Here is a 22,498-nt window from a genome sequence, read left to right as displayed (position 1 = left end):
AACCAAAACAATGTCTCCCAAATAAAGATATGGTCCACAGCCCCCGTCGCTCTCTTTCCCTCTTCCTGTTTCGCTCTCCGCTCCCTTCGCTGTTCTTTCACTACTTCCCCAGCCTCCTCCGTCCGCTGCAGCCCTATCTTAACTTTAGGTCTAGTCGTTTGCGGTCAAACAAACATGTGAGAAATTTCTTCCCCTCTGAGCAATCCCGGAGGGTTAGGAGGTCAGTGTTACAGTCTCCGTAGAGGCCTATCCATAACAGTGGTGATGAGCTGGAGCTACACGCGGCATAGCTACGGTTAGCTAGAGCTTGTATGGGTGGGAGCGTGTTGGCATGTCTTTGTTTTTCATTTATGGCCAGAGGGATTTTAATAATAGTACTTACGCTATATTTCTTTTCTATGATAAACATACTGTATATATGCTTTGCATATGGCAAGATAACAAAATATCCATTGTGAACCAATTGTAAGAAAAGTCTCCATCTCTACATTAATCAAGGATGCATGTCCAGATATGTGCTAAACCATTACAATAAGTCTGTCAAAAGTACTGTCAAAGGTAAACTTGGTAACAACTCTAATGCAAAAGATATCCCCTCAACAAATACACACATACATTGGTAACAAGTACAGAATGAGGCCAAACACTTACACAGTGTGTCACAAGCACAACAAGTCTGGTGATGCCGGTGACGGGGAAATGCAAAAAATGTTTCCATTGCACTTTTGAGAAACACTTTTATATCGACACGTCTGATAAACCACCTCATGAGAGTGTAAAAGGGTTTTAGTGATAGAAGGTTTCGTCCGTTTCTAGGCGGAATGGAAACACAGAAAGTGTTGATTTTGAATTTCTGTCTCTTCTCGCTCAGATATCAGCATCAGCAGTTTGTGCGTGAACTTCCAGGTAAACCCAGGATGTGCAGATTTGACTCTGTTGCCACAGAAAGGGAAGGTGGAGGTATTTACGAGCAAATAATAGGAAACAGACACTTCCCCTATCTGTAACACCTTTGTTCCCATGCCCCTCTGACATGTCGAGGTAGGTGAAGGAGTGAGCTGGGAAACAGCATCACGGCAAGCAAATCGAACTCCATGGTGGTGCTGCTATTTCACTAGGAACTCTAGACTCACTCTCCATCTACATTTCATTGTGAAAAAAAAAATGAAGTGTGTTAGTGGCTGCGTGCTCGCTCGTGGCTGTTTACAGCTCAGTTTCAGTATGTATACAGCTGGAATTTGTTTGGTTTCTCTTCAAGATTTGCATGCCTGTATACAGTATGAAATGAGTGAGGCAAGACATGCTGAGGTTTGCACTCCTTGTAATTATCTCTGGGGTTGCATTTGACATTTTTAAGATACAAGTTTGATCAAACAGGGACCAACTTATCAATGTCAGGAATGATGGACTTTGAAAGTCAAGTTCTTAAGGCTAGGGTTAGGGTTACTTGACTGACTTGACTTGTCAGTTTCGGCCATCAAACCCCTCTTCTGCTGCACTACTCTATGACTTGCTTGATCCAGATGGGTGATTAACATGGACATGCCAGGGACCAACCTCACCGTCCAACTTGACAGCACCAGCTGCATTCCATTTTTGCTTCACTGTTTCTTCGTAATTCTACTGAACACGCAAGGCTCTCTTCAACGGCTGTGCGGCAAAATGGAAAAAGACATTTCATCATGTTTTCATTCCGTTTTGGTATCTGGCCTCAGTGCTCATAGTATAAGCTATTGTTGCGTCTCCCACAATGGTCTCCCACAAATACACTGTCTTTGGGGTTGAAACATAGCTCTGAAAGGCTTGTAACTAGCTTGTAGCTGAAGCCTTCCTTGATTTCCAAAAATGTCAGTGGGTTCTGCATGCAACACATGGCAAATAATGTGTCAAAAGTAGCACTCCGATAGCATGAATGATTTTAGTTATGCATTATGACCCTGGGTTTTCATTGGAATCTGTTTTAACTGCTGCAGATTTGAGAAGGCCCACTCGAAAGAACAACCTTTTAAACTTTTTAGATTACATTTGTCATGCCAGTGGTAAGTACTGGATAGTGAGGAAGGTGCAGATTAAGATCACTGATAATGTTATTTACATAAAGAGCCATGCTGTATGTGCATGCAAGTTCACATTCTTGGTAGATTACTCTGTTATTTGAATGTCATATTTCAAAAACATAATATTTGTGACTAAAGATTACAGACTCACCACCAGGATAAGTTTCCAGGCTTCCAGCCATCAGTAACATAATATGTTACTCAACCAGACTTCCTGTATTCTGTTTCAATCTATCAACATCCCCTCTAAAACACCAGGTCCGGTTAGGGTGGGAGATAGATGGTGGTTGCATAAATAAATAACAAAATAGTCATTTCAGATTTGCGATGTGCCACAAACTCCGAGAGAGTCTATGAAGATCAGGTGCGATACTCACCCATCCATCGCCCTGAGCTCCACATCCAAATGTTCTGCCTCACTGCATAAAGAGCGAATATTATAGAGTGGCAAAAAGTGACAGTTGAGCATGGAGATTAGCCGCATTAGTTTGAATAGACTTTAATAGCATCTAAATTGTAAAATTAATTTAAAAAAGTTTAAGAGCTGTTGTGGGATTGACTGAACCAACAGTATAAAAAGCAGTCGGAGATAACAGTTATCTCCTACACGCAAAGAAAAGAGAAGTAAATGGATTACGAAGAAACAACTGGGAATCCAGGCACAGAAACTGTGTTGTGATTCATTTATTTCAGTTCCAACAATAAATAATAATAAAACAATATATGTAATATTTGTGATCACTCATTGTCATCCTTTTAACAGTATTACTGTATTGTATGACAAACGTTACTTTTCAGTAAAGCTCTTAGCATCAGCATCTTTTATTTAGCTACATTTATCATAACTGAAATGACCTTAAGCTGACTCAAACTGAGGCTAATCCACTTTTCCAAATCCATACCAGTTCATATGGATCATTGTCGATTCCAACTGCACGGGCGGCAGTTGGACAGTTTGTTGTTGAAGTTAACTGATAAATAACCTCTGTTGGCTTTATTGTTAAAAACACATTTACTTTTATGCGTAACATCTTTACACTAGGTCATAGGAATACTTGGCCATGAGAAACTATATTAATATAATTTTTAGATATGGTGCTCGGTTCTCATTTGCAGCCCATACTCATGTTCAAGATCCTCTCAGTCTCCGATCCTGCCAGCTGGAAGCAGGACAGCTGTTCTGACAGACCTTGACCCAACAAACTCTCCTCTCCCGAAACCCAGATGTTTCCACTGGGGTCGGCAGAGGTCGGCTTACACACACAGTCGCGAGACTTGGCAAGAGAAAAACTCCTTTTTCACACATGCCCACGGTACACAACACAGTCACACTGTCACAAGTCAGGAGGCACTGACTCACTCAGGCATGCATGACGATTGCTGAACCTAAGTCCTGTCCAGTAATCCGGTCTGTTGAAACTCCGGATCACTGGTCCTCCTCCACACAGCCACTGAGTGGGTGACCAGGCATTTCACAAATGATGAGATCTCTGTCGGCGACAGTTGCATTTGATGACTCACCTTTTCTGGACAATCAATGTGTGTGCTGTAAGGCAGCTAACCTGCTGAAAGCTGAGAGATGGATTTGTCACTCTGTTAGAAAATCTGTCTCCGAGTCTCATGCTCCGTGGTGGAAACCGCTCAAAATCTGTACAGCTAGAAATAGATGCTCCTCTGATGTCAGCAGTGATGGAAAAGAATGAAATTCTTTTCCATCTGTGTGCTCTAGCAAGTCATGACAGCAATTTAGTTGACTTCACTTTTACTACTTAGTCAGGCTACTCTGAAATTACGTTGTTCTATGAACTTATTTAATCAAACTATTTACTATATCAGCGAGTCTTTAAGAATATATTTTGTCAAGTAAAGTAAGAGTTAAGAGTACTTTTCACCAAAAGTTAGATCATGCCCTTATTTTGAACTTCCTATAACATCTATGAAGTGGGAAGAAGCAGAATACGTCCTGTGGGTTTCATTTTAGGCTGTTAAATCTGGTTAAAGCACTAACTACCAAGTTCACTGGGCTGTTGTTCTCTCACTGGCCTCAATGTGGGATTGACTATTTATTCAAAGGCATTTTCCAAGGGAATTTCACAAATTATTCTTGGTTTTCCAGGCAGGGAGCCAGTGTCACTGAAACAGAGAGACCATGAGGTATTTTGTTTTCCATATTAAGAGATGCTGCCTGTGTTTGGGAGTGTGTGGGAAATGTCTGTAATCTGAGGAAGAAAACGCTGGGATCTGTTTGCAGTAGCAGGACGACTGGGAAGTATCTGGTTGCTTCTTTTTCAGAATCCTAAACATTGGCAGAATAGTTCACCTTCAGCTGCAGAAGTTTGAGGCCAAGTGATGGGAATCCAAATAAAATGTATCCAAAACAAAAAGAGAATCATCATCATCAACTTCTGGAATCATGATTTTGATACTTTAAAAGCTTTTAATGTAAAAACTACTACACACAATTTAAAATTTTTGGGCTGTTTTATTCTAATTTAAATAATTTTGATACTTGGCGGATTTGGCCTTCAAACAGAACTCTTAGTGACGTGTGCACACAAAATGTTAGGCGTTCAACCGCTAACGAGAACACCACTGCTAGCTAACTCTTACCTTCCGGAAGTCACTGAGGCCACGATCTAACAAGCTAATGAACAGCTAAAATAATGTAGAAAATGTAAAGGGCCATTAGGAATGTCAGCATAAGTGTTAACTTCTCTGCAGTTTCTGAAAACCTTACAGAAAATTCCACTTACTAGTATTGTTTGCCAGTCTAAGGAGACATATTGCTAAATAATTCATTTTATTTTGAGCTAGCTTCACATTACAAAATTCCCTGGCCTCCACCTCCTCTTGCAGTTTGTATAATTCTAAATACTAAGCCACACTTGAAGCTTTTTGCAGTTTTGTTAAGTGGAAAATCATTCTGCATATAAACACTACAAGCTGCCTGCTGGTGTTTGTGTTGCGCTGACAAGAATATGTAAGAATGTGTATTTGTAGGAGTCATCCAGAACTTGAAGCCAGTGACCACTAGTAGTTCGGTCAGTCAATATCATGCTATACTTGCGAGGCAACCTTGTAGAGCTTCATTTGTTGGCTGGATTTATGTCCATTGTGTTTTCCCAGATCCACTGGCAGCTCCAAGTATATTATACAGAATCTCTGCAAGTTGGTAAAAACTGAAAAATCTCTATGTTCTGTAGGCGTCAACTTGTCCACAAATGTGTTTCAAGCCTAACAAATTCAGCTGTGGACCTGTGTTGCATGTCATACCCTTCTATTCACATGTATCTTCATTCATACTGCTCGTTCTCTAGAGGGGTCACCACGGAGCCTCTCCCAGCTGTCATTGGCCAAGAGGGAGGGTACACCATGCCAGGGGGTACATCAGTTTATCATAAGGCTTACATGAGAGACAAACAATGTACAGCTGACTTAGAATCATCAACTAACTTAACAGGCATGGCTTTGGACTGTGGGAGGAAGCCAGAGGACTGGGAGAAAACCCACACAAGCAGAGGGTGAACATGCAAACTCATCACAGGAAGATTGTGGGTTTGAACCCAGAGCCCAGAACCTTCTTGCTGTGAGGCGTCGGTGCTAACCACTATACGATTTTGCCGTCCAAAAGTCGTTGTGATTGAGAAAAAATGACATTCATATTGACCACAGTTTAGGGCTTTCAATTAAATTACATTTCCCCAGAACGCAGCTTATTGCTCAGTGCTGACAGCTGTGACTACATATTCAACTAAAACTTCATCTTTCAAACACGAGCACAGGCATGTTGAGGGTGCCTGCAGAGCTCAAAGACGGCTACAGCAATTGTTGTGGTCGCTCCTCAGTCATCACAGGCCGAGATGAGTCCTTGTGTTCTCCGCCAGGGGCGATTCTGGCATGTTGCGAATGTGGAGCCAAAGGCAGTCTGGGGTTTAGAAGGTTAACCATCTGGAATGGTGCATTATTCAGTGTTGCATATGCCGAGACAAGATGGCTCTGAGATTCGTCACGCTTCCCACCGCCAAGGTGTTCCCATTCCCTCACTCATGTCTGCGACTGTTAGATCTGTCACAAACTTCTGTCAGGGAGGAGAGTTCTGAATCAGGCTCTTGAGGCTGCGTCAAATCCATGCTCACTTTTGAGATCTGTGGACGTTTCAAGAGTTGGAAATGTACTCAGGGGCACTTGTTTTTTTTGGCTTTTTTTTGCACTGAGCTGAAAATGAATCAACAACTTAAACGGTCTGCATGTCCGAGCCTTTTTTGCATGCTGTCCGTGTCCTTCCAAGCTCAGTCGGCCCACTTCCATCTGTCTTTGCCTGCTCCTGAGAGCCATATCTGCTTAGCTCTGAGAAAAACAACACTGTGGTATCATTTCACTGACGGTGAACATGTGACCAAACAACAGGGGGAAGTCAACAGGAAAGTATCCAGGAAATGTAGAGAAAGTGTATTTTGTTACTGCAGTACATGGTAGCCCTGATCCTGGAAACCCATCACCGTCACCATTGAAACATCCTTCATTTTACTGTACTGTATGTACCATTGGTGTTTTGGGTCACGCCATGCTGACCCGGTGCATTTATCTGAGGTTGAAATGCATCAGTTGTGTTGCAAATGAATGAATAGCTTGTCAGCAGTACTCCTCTTTGCATAATTTTATTGAATTATCCCAATTCGATCACCTGTACTTTGCCAAAAAAGTAGCTTTGGGAAATATACTTACACACTTTGCTTTTGAGTAGGCAGGTCCCGTGCTGTTTTCACCCTACGCCTACTCTGTCTTTTCCCATTTATACACTTAAACAAACCAAATTAATGATAGCACATGTTGTTTGAATTACAAGCAATATGTGTGGAGCAAGTGAAAGACGGCTTGCTTCTGCAGTCACAGGCGTGTATTGCAGCATCGAGCTCTACTGTAACTGTATCTGTGGTTTGGCAGTGATATTGACTTGCGGTTCTCCTCTTCCATTTCTTTTTAACTCCGTAACCATGCGATTTTGTCTTGTTGCCATCATTGCAAATAGCTCAGATTTTTTTTCATGGCTTGTTGTTTATCCATTGTTGCCCATACCATTTTTCAGTGCTGTGGGAAATTACTGGCCCTATTTAAGCAAACCTGCTTTTGAAAAACTCACAAAAGAGAAGTACAAGATGGACTGCTGGGACCATCAAAGACAAAACATTGCTGAGATTCTGTTGGATTCTCTATAATTACAGTCATCCAGGGTTGACATGCGTTCATACTCTCCAGTCTAGTGGGACAAGAGAGTTCTAGTTTTTGTTTTTTTTCTAGTGAGGACAACAGTTACATGTAATGACTTTATTTTTTGAGATGATGTTTTCATCTCCAGTACTTACTGCTGCATGAGTTCCACTTAAAAAGGGTTATGAAATAGATAATATCTATTAAGAAATGATTGTGTAGAGCTGAGACCTTCTGTCCTCACCCTAGGTACGTCTAATGATACTGATGTCTGGTTTCCTGGATTCCACATCCTTTCCTGTTACTATTCTTATGTATACGAGCACCTGAACCGACCCACAGTCTTTATCTGATGTCTAAACACGTCACCTGTTCAATGAATTCCACACTCCTTAGTCGTTGTACCTGTTAAGCTGGGCATTTTCACATGCCGGTTCTGATTATGGTGGTAGATATAATGCTCACAGTTGTAATTATTGTTGAGCAACAGTGGTTTGATGATTTCAGGTAGAGGTTGAAAAAAGAAGGCTTGATCTCATTTTATGCTAGCGACCATCGAATCTAATTCTAAAACAGCTGATGCTTGCACATTTAATCAACTTTGGCTAAGTGGCTATTTCAGCTAAAATCACCTTAAGTAGTTGTATAAAAATTCTCTCTGAAACTGAACATTTTATGGCTACATATGCAATATCATGTAAACAAACTCAGACCGAGGACAAATGTTGAGAGTTTACAATAAAGAGACAACACCGTATAATCATACTTGACAAAGAAGATGATTTGACAAGATTCGAACCTGTGTCTTATTGCTTTATTTTAGAGAGATTACAAAGTGAAGACTAAAGCCAGATATTTGGTTGTACCTTACTTCTACAAAGTTGGCATGACATAAGTATGGTGTAGGTAGGTAGGTAGTAAGTGAGATACAGGTATGGCATGGGTACAGCGGTTCCAGTTATAGTTAGATATGGCATAGACGTGATGTACGGCAGTGGTACAACATAGGAACAACTGTTATGACCTAGGTACAAACTAGGTGTGACTTAGGTACAACATTTAAAAACTTCATTTCTTGTTGTTGTCTTTGTCTATTTAGCTTAGTTTGATGATTTGAAATATTAAGGTGTGACAAACACACACACACAAAAAATCCCTGAATTCACTGCAACACAGAAAATCCTAATAGTTTGCAGTTCTATGCCATACCTATTGTTATTACTATTACTGTTACTATTTCACTGTGTGAGAAATTGTGGTCTAATTTAAAAACTGCATTTTGTGTTAACTTGTGTCATCTCTGACTAGTATTTAAATTTGTTTGATGGTCTGAAACATTTAAGTGTGACAAACATGCAAAAAAAGAAGAAATCAGGAAGGAAGGCAAACACTTTTTCACACCCCTGTATGTCTATAGACCATTTCTGACAATGTGATACTCAGATCTAAATGAAGGCTGAGTTCAAGGGATTCTGAGACATTTGCAGTCCAACAGTCAGTACCTTGACTGGTTGAGCTTACTTAACTGGTTTATAATCTATAGACAATAAAACACATGACAGAAGAAGTATTCTCCGTTGGGAACTGATAATGCTCCAAGGAACATTGTCTGGGCCAACCAAATCTTTTGAGCAGGCTTTATATGGTGACAGCGATGCAGTCATTCAAGTCATCTGAGCACCGTGAAGTTGTCTTTGATTAACTAAAGTGGCTTTTGTTTGGTTATAGTACTATTCAAGTGTGTGCAGGTTTTTTTTTTTTTTTTTTTTTTTGCATCTTATTATCTGTAATAATTTTGTTCTGCAAGTGCTCTTGTAATTTTGGTTTCAGAGAGGCTGACTAGGACACAACCCTTTCATATTATGACTCCTTCACCTCCAGGTTTTGGAGACACCCAGGCTTGTAAAGATTTCCAGCAAATGGTCAGTTATGTCTGCAAATCCTCCAAAGCCTCCGCCTCCTGTTATGAAATTCATCCATTACTGGATTAAGTTTCCTTGTAGTCTGAAACTAAACCAGAATTTCATTTCCCTCTCCCACGTCTCCTCCCAGCACCTCCACAGTGCGTTACAATAGTTTTGGCCTGTTGTTTTCTCCTGCTAATCAGTAGCAGATGTGTTCATTTTGCCTACATGCTCTCTCGTGTTCCTCAGCTGCATGGTGTGTGCACATATGCAGACTCTGGATCTCTGGGTCTCGGTCCAACTGCAGAGGCACGCCAGTTTGTTGTTCTTTGTGTGGCAGTGGCAGCAGCAGCGGCAGCAGCACCTCGGCCTGCTGTGCGATGATGTCATTGGTTGCTGGTTGTGAAATACTTGAGGAAATGAGAACCTCATTGAACCCAGACACAGCGCTGCACAGCATTTATAAGACATCAGTGGTGTAGCCTTGTTCTCACTGGCTTTTGTTTGTCTTCTTTTATCTGTTTATCTTCAGTCATTATGTCATTGTGGGAGACACTTGGGGAAGCGAATTGTTGTCTTAGAAGTTACATGCTGCAGCCCATTTCACGATAATTGACTTTTGTTGCTCTTTTTGTTTTTGACAGAGAACAGCATCTTTGAGTCAGCTTCCCGTTGAGGACCTGAAAGAGCCCCTGCCTCCTCACTGGAGATGCTACATGTCTCCACAAGGGCGGCGGTATTACGTTAACACCACAAATAACGGTAAGGGGAAATTAAACTCATCCAGGATTGTCCACAGACAAATAATGCCCATCAACAATCAAAGAACTGCTTTGTTTAAATGATAAATTGCTAAAAATGCAAAAATGCTACGCTCCCATTCAAATGAAAGAATATCAGAGGAAGTGATAGATTTAGAGAAGTCACAAAGCAAATACAGGAACATACTTGAGTGGTATCTTGACCGTTAGCCATTGCCACACTAAAGCTTGCTATATACTCCTCAAGAATGAAGCGATAAATTTGTTCTCACTCCTAGGGCTGCAAGAACAAGAACAAGTAATTTTTTGGCCAAGTAATTTATACTTCTTTATACACGAGAAACTCAAATGCTGATCTCTGGGGAAGTCCTCATATAGGGCCCTCCCCCTGCAGCATATGTCACACATGGTCAGCATTGTTAGAGATGCAGGAGACGGATGACAAGAGGCAATTTTCTAATTATCGCTCGCACTGTGAACATTAGCATCTGAGAGCTCACAGAGTAGCCGCCAGGATTTCTGCCTTTCTGATGTGTCAAGGACAAGCTGCGAGAACTCCCAAATGAGGGCTGCAAGAACAAAAATGATACGTGCAGCGTTCGTGCAGCCCTAGGAGCGAGAACAAAATTCTCCGCTTCTCATGGAGAAGCTTTTTGAGTACCCATGCAAAAAGAATGAAACTGTAAAAGACACGTAGGCCAGTCCAGAGTAAAGTACTACCATGGAGTTTTCAAACCAAAATTGGTTCTGAGAAGTTCGAACACACATGAAATTAACTACAAACATTTTGTAATGAGATCCTTTTACTGTGGGTGTAGCCTTATATGGAAGTGGAAGGCTGCCGTACACCAATCAGTCTACATAACTGCCCCTAAGACAGGCCTGCCGCAAGCAGAAATGCAAATTAGGCAATATCCTAGGGAGCCCCCAGAGATGGCTGTTATTGGTCCATATCAATGACAATGATGGTACCTATAGACACCAATGGGGCCCTCTACTAGTGGCTGCTTGCTAGTGGGGCATTTGGTCCGTAACCAACACAACTTGAAACCCCCTAAGACACTGCCACAACGATACAATGGGAGTCTCCCCCAAGGGAGATATCCAAGCTCCAGGCATCTGCGTTGCACCTTTAACCCACATTGGGAGGCTTTGGGTCAAAGCATTTACAACACTGTGGGATCCCCCTCTTTGTCAAAATCTTGACAACCACACCATCTTCCTCCTTTTTCACTTTTGCACAACTGGCCAACTGTTGCCATAGATCCAGTACATCATATGTCAGCCCTCAACTGAGTCCTGTCTGTATTTTCTCATATTTAGGAAGTTAAAAATGCTGAATAAGCAATTTACAGTTCCTGTTTGTAGTTTACCACTGTCTATGGTGATCTATAACCCTTTTACTACTAAAACCTCAAAAGCATGTTAGTACCGGAGTACCTTTTTTCTTCCTGTGATTTTTAAGTGGGTTGACCCTGTGTGTACGTGAAGGACAGCAGACAAAATGATACTCTTGGGAAGTGAAAGCATTGAATTTGACACGCGTGTCTCATGTTTGTGTGTTCAGATCGGACTCTTAGGGTTTTAAAGCATTTAGTCATTTACACACTGACGTGCAGGTATCCTTTTCACTTGATATGGTGTACTTCCAAACCACTTGAGTCCTGTTGACTCATGAAGCCCCTTGCCATGAAACCACCAGAAAATTAAAAGATCTAGGTAGAACTTCTTGCCGTCACTGCTCTCTGTTTGAAAAGAAAATGCTTTGATAACGTTGCATGCCCGCTATCGCATTTTGACTTGACTTTGACAATCTGCAAATAAACACTAGAGTTAACAGTAAAGCAATATTTTTAGCTCCACTCAGCGTCCGGGGTGATGATGGTACCAGAGAGAGACATCCTACGTCGGGCCGCTGAACGACTGATGCCGCCGATAGTGCCTTGTTTCTCCCAACACAATCACCGCTCAGTTTCTCCCCGAACACACATTCACAGACACGCTGACATGGAGACAGTTTTATACCCTCCTCTGTTCTGCAGACATGGCAGCCCAGCTTGCTTTTACCATCCCCGCGTGAACTCACTGTAAAATCTGACTGATGGTGCTAATATCCCGTCTTGGCAACTCGCACATGCAGTTGATTTGATGATGCAACAAAGGTTAGAAAGTCTCAGACCCTCACCAACCGCATGGCCCCGTGCGTTAACATGTTCGATATGATCGGAAAAAAACATTTTTGAGGTGCATTTAGATTTCATAGTTTGGCTCAGGTTCCTTGCGCTAACATGTTTTATGCAGCCTAATGTCTCTAGATAAATTTCAGCGGACATATTGATATATATGTCAAATCTATGTACAATTCATCTGGGGTTTGTGGGTCATTCCAAAATGTCCTCGAGCAAGACACGTTGCTTCAGTTGCTTGCTACTCGTTGACAAATGTATGAGCTTTGTTGATGTGATAGGGGAATATGTGTCATTGCGACTGTAAAGCACTTTGAGTGCACTTGGTATTAAAATGTGGTCCGGATTGTAGAACACATTAGGTCTTATAAAGTTTTATGCTATCAGCTTTTACTTAAGTAACTTCAGGTGACCTTTTAACTGATTTTTTCACAGTGTGGTCATACTATATGGATTATATTTACACAGTGTACGTCTGACATTTTTTTTGTGACATAATCTCCACTGACAGCTGTGTAATCACATTAAACATTTCCCTGCTAAAGGATGCCGACTATACAGTGCCGGAATCTGTCAAATCAATGAAACAATACTTGAAACAATCCATCTCACCCACTGCTGAACCTCCCGTTGAGACTCCCCGTTCAGCCCCCTCAGACAGACAGCTGACACGGAATGAAGGTTGAACAGAACTTTCATGTGGCGACACCCAATACTGGGTGTCATTTACCTGTCAGACCATGTGACTCCATGCACACAGCTCGTTCAGACACTAACATTTACACCCGTATTGGGGAATCTGATCACAACAAGTGAAGTACAGGTGTGAACACAAGATGCACTGAGGATTCTTTTGAGTGGTCCGATCTCTGACCACATTTGGAGGTGGTCTGAGTCACATTTGTCTACATTTCTTTGGTAGTGTGAACAGACTACTAAAGTTTGGCCTCATTTATTAAGAAAAAATTATTCTGTGTGTGATTCTGTCATTAAATGATCATTAAATGTGGGTACTTGTTGATATGATCATGTTGATGTGTAAGGACCCAGGTGGGGTTAAATGTGTTTCCTCAATCACCAGTGTCTTTATTTACCTTTAATACCAGAGATTACGGTACCTATAGAGATTCATGAGATTCAAGTTATGATCTGAGTCTTGGTCAAGGCTTGAAAATAATTCCCTCAGGATGGAGATCAATAAAACATGTATGCCCATGTTATGACGCACACACAAAAAAACAGAGTCATTCATGGTTCTGAAACAGCAGTAGAGATCCATTAGACAGCCAGTGTCAAATTATTCTACTGCGCCCCAAGTTGTTGATATTTGCGCACAGAGCGCAAAACTGAGATCGGATCTGAAGAGCTGGCAGAAGACGCATGTGGAGACACATTTTAATGCCAAGTGGGAACACGCACTCTAAAAGCTGGCTACCTGGGATCAGGTTGGATTTAAATGCAAGGTCTGAACAGGGCCTCAGTTCTTTGTTAATAGTCAGTGTTGACACAAATGGAAGCAGACCGTGCAGCAACCTCCTGGATGGAAAAATCATGTCAACACAGCCAAAAGCTGTAGTTCCCTTGAGTGGCCACTTGAGGTAGGTTGTAAAAGCTGAGAAAACCCACAGACCTCCATGTTAAAATACCAAACTTTACAGCAGAAATAAACATGTTTACAGATCCAGACGGATACTGCTAGGATGGTGATGGCTGGTGCTTCAGAACTTACTGGTGACATCATGGAAGGTTTTTTTTCATCTCATATCAAGTCTGAAATGGATGAAAACGGAATACAATACTGTCCCTTAAGCACTGAATCTGTTTGTTGCTTCTTTCAGCGCAGTCACTCTTTGCACCTGTATGTTTAATATGACTGAGACTGTGGCCTAGCAGTCACTTATGAGTGTAACCAGCTTCACATCAGAGCTGTTCACATCATGTACTCCTCTGATCGTGGTCACAGTGGTCAAGCTGTGGCCACGAGAGGACGTCTAAAATTAGCCAAGGGCTCCACCCAGGCACGAGACCGGAGTGGTTGCTCCACCTCCTTCTCCTCTCAATCTCTTTAAAGACGATGAAGTGGTTAAGTGATGCTGGCAAGTAGCTAGAAACAAAAACAACTCTTGGGCTCTTTTTGACCATGTTGAACCAGTCATTATTAGATTTTTTTTTTTTTAAATCATGAAATGACTTCTGGAATCTTGGAAGATGCTGTTCCAGTGGAATGCGAAGAGATCTGTCTTATGACTGTGTTCAGAGAGACCAGAGTGGCATGTTAGGACTATTTTCAAGAGGGAAAATTGTTATTTTCTTTTATTGCGCACATCAGCAGCATCTGCATCCTTGCTCATAAAGGCAGCAGTATTGTTGCTATGGTGTTGTGAAACTGGCCTCTTAGGACACAGAAAATTCTGCAGGACCTATTTTTCCATGTCTCTGCTGCATGATGACTAAATAAATACCCAGAGAGTGCGTAGTCCTTACACACACACACGCTTGCGCGCGCACACACAGCACACAAACTGCACCGCAAGCCCCATGGTTCTTTTAAGTTCACCACCACGGCAGCTGTTTCCAAACAAACCCATCTGATAACATTTCACTCGAAACAATCGGTATTTATAGAATCTCTGCTATTTTCTCTGCACTTCCCTTCCGTCGCGCTGAAGTTCAGCTAGATTACACGTTGTCCTGATTGTGTACGCGTCTATATGTGTGTGTGTTTGTGTTTTTTTCCATCGTCATAGTAACAGAGCGATGTGTGTGTGTGGGTGAGGACTTTCTGTTTATGTGTCATAGACATTTTTTTTTAATTTTATTTTTTCCTGTGTTACTGCGTGCTGTGGTCGGCACCCGCCGTCTCCTAAGACTCTCCACTGGTCCCAGCCGCACTAGTGGGCTGATGCATCAACACACTAAACCTAATACTCCAAGGCCCCAGCACACACACTGGAGTGTGGATTTACCACAGACCCACAGTCCCGTCATTTTCCACATATTTTTGAACAGAGAATACGGAACCAAATGGTGAAAATGGTGAAATTAGAATCTAAATTTAGTGAAATCTATCTGAAATTTTAAAAAAGTTTTTGTTGTTGCGCACATAGCGAACCTGCGAATCCTGCGTTCCTTTTGAGAACAGCTCAGAATGTTTGCATTAATGCCTGTGAACTTCTGCCCTCACTCGCCGGTGATGGAGTTTGTAGTCACTGTGGTGCATCCGCTCAAATTTTCTTTGAATACGTGAAAAGGCACTTCACGCTTGGTGGTAGCTGTGGTAAAGAAAGATACAAGATACAAAAGATACAAGTAATCTTAATGACGCTGACGTCAGTTAGCTATTTATATGAATGAGCAAATACATAGCCTGAGTGTAAATAAGATATTTTGTGCTCCTTTGTGTCAAGCAGTCACTTGTGAACCTCTAGTTATTTTAAATTCTTTTTTTTTTTTTTTTTTTTTATTTTTAACTCAAGAATTAACAACAAGAATGAACCAGAACTAATTTACAATAAAACCTGTGCAGAGCAGATTTGGACCAAGTCACGTGTTTCCATTTCACTTAGCAAGTAAAGCTACTCATTCTGAAACGCTGAACAATCTGGTCCCTTATCAACAGTAAAAATCGTTCTTGCATACTTAATGATGCACACTAACTGATCCCAAACATAGCTATGCAACTCTGCTAATAAAACAATCAAAGGATCTGTTCAGCTCCTGACGTGGTCACAAGTACTTCATACCATTATGATTATGAGCCTTTATATTGTGTAGGTGTCTCTTGTGCCTCCAAAACATTTGTGACTCATCAGAGTCATGTCCTTTGGTGTCTGGTGACAGAAGGTCGTTAGTGGGGGCTTTTGGGTCCTGTGAGTTGAGTGGAGGGGCCTGTGTGGATCATCCCAGATACTTTATCAGTTTGGGATCTAGTGAACTTAAGGCCAACACCTTGTACCGTTCTATTTTTATGAGTTCTTCCAAAATAGTTTTTTTTTTTATATACTTCTCTTCTTAACAGTATTTAATGTGTTTTAAATACTTATTTTTAACTCAGAACAAATACTTTAACCTGTACATGCATCATTTTAGCACTCTAGCAGCTATTCCACTTCCTTCTTTTTTCTTCGTCATCTCTTCCTGCGTTGCTGACACAAGTTAGCAACGCAACAGACGTTAAAAATAACTCGCCGCAAATGTGTATTTAATCATCAGGTCATCTACTTAATAATGTATTTTAAACATATATAATTAACGTAACTAAAAACGAATAAATGACACACATTATGTATAGTTTTAAGCCTGCTGTTGAAGAAATCGTCCATTTTTCAACATCCAGCTGTCTGATGTCTGATCACCTACCTCACTAGGCGAGGGCTCACCCTCCAAATGAAACACATGTTTCCATTGGACTTATTACATCAATCTGTATCACAACTGTTTCACTTCAGCCGAGTGAAGAAAGACTTTTGCTGCTATATGGACGTTTTTCAGTCTACTTTTTTTTTTTAGTCTGATTGAATTCAGTTCAGCTGAAGTTAAATCTGTTCCATTCAGTTCTATTTGCAGTCTTAATTGTCTGCAGATATTTTACAGAACCCGAGACCCCAGAGCCAGCACTAAGGTGCCGCGGGCAAGAAAAGAAACCTCAAGCAGAACCTGGATCGTATGGACCCTTCTGCTTGAGGCCAGCTGAGTAGAGAGACAGAAAAAATAGAGTAGGTGGGACAGAAGAGAAGGAGAGGAGGTGAAGAGAGATGCAGAAGCAAGCCCACAAAAGTATTTTTTCAGGGATTAGTTTTGTTAAAGCAATAAATAGGGGATCAAAAATTAGGATGTACAGTGAAGAGAAACACGAGTGCACTGTCTGCGTTTCTACCTACTATCCAGGGATACTACACAGCCTCAACGGGCCACTTTGATTGATAAAAACCAGAGACAGGAGGTAGCTAATGCACCAGGGACCTGTGTCATATGGTTATGAATAAAATATAGCAGTGTCAAAGCTAACTAGGCCAGCCCCCCCTCCTCAGAATCAGGGATGTCTCGCATCACTCCCAGCACAGTTGGTGCCACGGACAACAAGCTGATGCGGGTTTATTTTGGTTTTTTAGACACACCATTGACTATTTTCATTCATACTTTCGCTCGTGCACATCTGTTACAGAGCCACCGGCGTCTTCCGCTGTCAGCCACACTCTGGCGACTCTGAGCCAGGCGATGTGTGCAAAGTGAAAACGTGGTGAATTTCAGGAGAAAAGAATGCTTTCATGTTCCATAAAAGAGCAGCTTGACTCATTAGACGCCTCATACCGTCATTGATGTCATGAATTTGCATCATTAAGGCCCGTGTGAAGCCTGAAAAGGGCGGATGAGCCATTCCACGAATGCAAAAAGTGAGTAAACCGAGCCAGCTTCAGTTCATATTCCACAATCAAGGCTGTCAGAGTAATTTAGGGTGATTGACGACTTTTTAGACTTCAGCTCCTCTGCGACAAGGCGGCTGATGAGAATTGCTCCTGCTCCTGCTGCTGCATATGTATCACTGTATCTGGAGGAATAAATCTGGCGAGTGCCAAGACTGATCTCTGACTCGTGTGAAAAAAGTGCCTCATGGAAACGGTCGGCCATCTGCATTTCTAGAGCCAGTTGCCTAGAAACTCAACCTGTTCCAATCTGGAGTCGAACATTAAAGTGAATATGTGGGATTTCTCACCATAAACCTTGTGGTCAGTAGACAAAAAAATAAAATATGTCCATGCTGTTGCAAAAAACATGATATCCAGACTTCACTTTATCTTAAAATTGGCAATCTGGCTTGTATCGACATGTTAAATTTAATACAAATACTTTTTTTCATAATGGCGTTTTGACTGCCATCCCTATGGCGAAGCTCGGTTTCACAATAACAAGCAATTTCCCTCTGGCTAAAGAGATTACATTGTATTTTTCTGCATTAATGTCCTATTTTTTCCTCGCTGTATTGATTTGTTGATGACAAGCTAACGGAGAGGAATTGATACATTTAGGACCACTGAGTACAGACTCTGCCCCGATGCTGCGCATCAAACATGAAGGCACAGCCTCTCTCTCCGCGAGCCTGCTGCCAGTTATCCCCTCCGTGCGTGTCATTTGAGCTGATGGGCTTGGCTCAGTTGTTTCCTCTGCTAAGCGCGGCCAAATAGAGCAGAGCAAAACCAAAATGAAATAAGAGCCCTTCATGCATATTTCTGAGCTCACAGCGAAGGACTAATTGAGACTGGACGTAGAGAAGGAAAAGTGAAAGCAAACTGTGCTACATTAGGGTTTTTGTGTCTTTTGTGACGTATCAAGATATTGAGATCTAATGAAACAAATCTCTATAGCATTCGAGAAGTCTCATCGGAGATGGCAAGAAAATACAACAGGTGATTTTTTCTTTTTTTTCACTGGTTAAAAAGCGAGACCAGAACTGGAAAGGACTGGACAGATACTGCCAGTGACTCTCACAGGCAGAGGCCAGTGTCCTAAACTGTTCTTCTGCTCAGACCCTACTGAGAATAAACAGTCCTCAAAAATGAACTTCAAGTCTCACATTTCTTAATTCCAAACAATTAAGTCAGCTTATCCTCTTAGGGCTGTCAGCATGTGAATATTTGCAACATCAGCAGAGTCTGAGTGGAAACGTGCTTGATGTTCAGAAAAGGCCAGGGACCCCCAAACTGTAGGGACCCTACCTACTATATGTGTTCTATATTAAACTTGGCCTACTACCATATTCCATTCAATATTACGTTATAGTAATACACGAGTACATTGTTTTATTTTTATTTTTTTCAAACATGTGCAACAGTAGAGTATAAAAAAGTATCTAATCAACCTAAATTTTTGGTAACACTTTCTATGAAGGTTGTATTTATAATGCCCTATGAATGCACTCATAATATTTTATAAGATGTCTATAAAGCATTATAATGGTCATTATTACCATCTATACATATTCACAAGTCGTCATAACCTTTGCTTTGCTAAATGTGTATAGTGATGCATAATGAGTTTTGACTTCTATAGAGTCCTATATATCTGTAGCTATAAATGTATGTAATAAAGTTATAATAATGTATACATCTCCCTACAGCACACAGTTATAAACAGCTATACAATATCATAAGTGCTATTTGTCAGCTCTAAGTAAAGTGACAAGAATATGACACTATTATTAACAGATATAAGTTACTATGAGTGATTAAAAGGTGCAATGAACTAAGGACTGAGTCTGGCATCTTTACCCCATATACACAATATTATAAGTGACTATGTTAATATCATAGGTGTTATTTGTCACCTTTAGGTAAAGTAGTTCAAATGAGGTGTTTTTATAAATAGATATAAGACTATTATAGACAAATATGAGGCACTATGAAATGAGAGCCTGGACAGTAAAGACAAAATGAATGCATTTAGTTCACTTTATTTTCATTTAAACCAACACACATAATCAGAATGATTATCAATGCTCTGAGCACATTACACAAACACATGAAACAGGCCACAAAAGTGGCACGGCGTGGTCCTATACTATGTTTTGGTGGTTATCATTGGAACAAAACTCACAATGCCACTGAAATCTATCTTGGGTCATTATGAAATTTTCCATATGCCTGCCAGTCCTGTAAATGATGTGATGCAGACATAAAACCTGTGTGGAATCATATAACAGTAAATAGGCCAACAGCCCAACAGTAACCACCAAGCGACCTAATTATTGAAATTTGTAAAACACCCAACTTCCCCCTAATCTAAAATATACCTACATAGCACTTATGTACATTGTATTTTCTTATATCAAGTATGTGTGACCCATAATTTCTAGCAAGCCAGTACTCCCACTCTATAACTTTCAGGTTTTGCCATGATGCCGCCAAACATCCACTTTAAAGGTCTGCCATGCAGCCTCCCAGCATTATAACACACTGACAGACACACTACAAGACAGTAATAAAGACAACATATTAAATGTCCGCATTTATTTTTCCTATGTACGGCAAGATACCGCTACGCTGTCAATGCCGTTTAGCTGACAAATAGCACTTATGATATTGCATAGATGTTTATAACTGTGTGCTGTAGGGAGATGTATAGATTATTATAACTTTATTACATATACTTATAGCTACAGATATAAAGGACTATAGTAGAAGTCAAAACTCATTATGCATCACTACACACATTTAGCAAAGCAAAGTAGTTATGATACATAAAATTAACAAGTGACTAGGCAGATATTGACATATTTATAATGCACTATTCAGATTAAAATTATAATCATTCATAACCAGTTGTCATAATGCATCATGAAGTTGGTTATGACTTGTGAATATGTATAGATGGTAATAATGACCATTATGATGCTTTATAGACACCTTATAAAATAGTGCAATTGAGTGCATTCATAGGGCATTATAAATACAACCTTCATAGAAAGTGTTACCAGATTTTTTGACCCCCCTGCAGTACCTCTGCGCACCCCCTGTTGAAGACCTGTGCTTTAGAAAATCATTGAGACTGACACCAATCGACCACAACATTATGACCGCTTACAGGAGAAGTATATAAGAAACTTTTGGACCTGACATTCAATCATGCGGACGTTACTTAGGCAAGGCAACGTTACCCCATAGCAATGACACTCCTTGATGGCAGCAGCCATCCCCAGCAGGATGCAGCCTGACACAGACACACACACACACACAAAGTGCTTGCCTACACTGTGGTCTCATTTTGTCCTTGGCATGTTGTGCACCTAAGCAACAAAGCAGCTCTTCTTCTTGTGCTGCCAACGTACTTCCTAGTGTACACATGCAGAGCGTGTCCCCCCCATCTGCTGTAGGTATGGAAGCATGTTCCAGTCAATTATTTCTAATTTTAGCTACCATGTAAGTCGCAGTGAGTTTCCGATCTAGCTAGCTTTCTAGGTACTTGGTGCCCAGAAACAGACACACAAATGGTAACAAGCCTGGCTGAGATTCATGCAACTGCAACTGAAATACTGTCCCTGACTGTCATAAGTGGTCTTAGAAAAACCATCCCACAGCTCCAGTGTGATGTTAGTTGCATAACACAAACATTAACACAACATTGCAAAAGGAATAAAGTGCCATTTAAGTGTTTTTTTTTGTTGTTTTTTTTTGTGACTTAACTGCTGACTGCAACAGTTGCCAAGTTTGCATCTGTGGATGGAATCACTTCTTCTTATTGTTGCCCACAAATAGTTCCAACACTGTCAACAAAATGACAAAAAGAATGTTGCATCTGGAACTGCTTTCCTAATGTCATTGTTTTTCTCTCGTATCAGAGACAACATGGGAGAGGCCGTCCAGCGCGCCAGGGACCCCCAAGAACTCCTTCCGACACAAGAACTCCTTGCCGGCAGGTACTCGCGTCTCTCTCCATCCCCATCTCTTTCACATCAGCGTCCTGAAGTTTTCGAGCCCTAGGGCTGTGAATTCTCTTCAAATTCCTCAGTGGCACAAAGTGCTCGCTCACGCACACCCACCCCACACAGACACTTCCTGTGACTAACTTTATCTATAGCCTCAACCGCAGAACTGAGGCCTCCTCTGTCTCTCTTTTGGCCCCGCTCCTAAAGGCAGGGAAACAGAAAGGATCAGCACGGTCCGTTAGAAGTGGCAGAGCGCTGTGAGCTCCCTTCATTCTTTTGTTTCAGTTATAAACAAGTACTTATTTTTCAGTGAATGCCAGCAACTGGGAAATTTACTGAATGAAATGACTGAATTATAATGTGTTACACCCCTCTAACCACTGTAGCCGCCGCTAGTATTCTTAGAAACCACTGTGTTGTTTTTGAAAATGGATTTATAAGCATGTTGTGTTGCAAACTCAAGCTAACGTAACTTACGTTAGCTTGGTATGATGGTTTAGACTGAAGAGTTAAAAGCGAACAACACATCCGACATGTCATTTGATCATAATGCTCTGATATACTGAACTAACCTGACGTAACACACAATTGGGTGACACCATTTCATTATGGGTCTTATTTCAACCAATGCAAAAGACAAAATAATACCTTCACACTATTGATCAGAGCCATTTTATTTAAACATATTCAATTCTACTCCAGATGATGTGTTGCTTTTCTGTCGGTTAGCTTCCAGACTAGTGATATACTATGAAATTTCATAACATTAGGCTAATATCATTAGAAAAATGACCAGATGAAGTCAGTTAGGTTAGTATCCCTAGACATTTTTCACCTGACAAAAAGTTGATTTTACTGGCAAGCGGAACATTACAAACTCTCAAACATAGTTTCAGAGTCATAGTTATAGTCATAGTTTTAAATGCAAACTGCACTTTTACAAATCCTGGCCATTAAAAGTTTT

General features: G+C 41.0%; 1 protein-coding gene across 1 annotated transcript in view; it reads left to right on the top strand.

The window, feature by feature from the left end:
• The window catches only part of gas7b (growth arrest-specific 7b), a 65,625-nt gene that overhangs the window by 13,836 nt on the left and 29,291 nt on the right, over positions 1-22,498 (top strand). Inside the window, exons 2-3 of the mRNA XM_047609056.1 lie at positions 9,814-9,931; positions 21,448-21,525. Of these exons, the coding sequence (XP_047465012.1) occupies positions 9,814-9,931; positions 21,448-21,525 (196 nt within the window). The remainder of the gene's footprint in view (positions 1-9,813; positions 9,932-21,447; positions 21,526-22,498) is intronic.

Source organism: Mugil cephalus, chromosome 16 (genome assembly GCF_022458985.1).
Source record: "Mugil cephalus isolate CIBA_MC_2020 chromosome 16, CIBA_Mcephalus_1.1, whole genome shotgun sequence".
NCBI classification, from domain to species: domain Eukaryota; kingdom Metazoa; phylum Chordata; class Actinopteri; order Mugiliformes; family Mugilidae; genus Mugil; species Mugil cephalus.
Note: the sequence above shows the minus strand (reverse complement) of the source record. Positions and strands in the feature narration are given on the sequence as shown.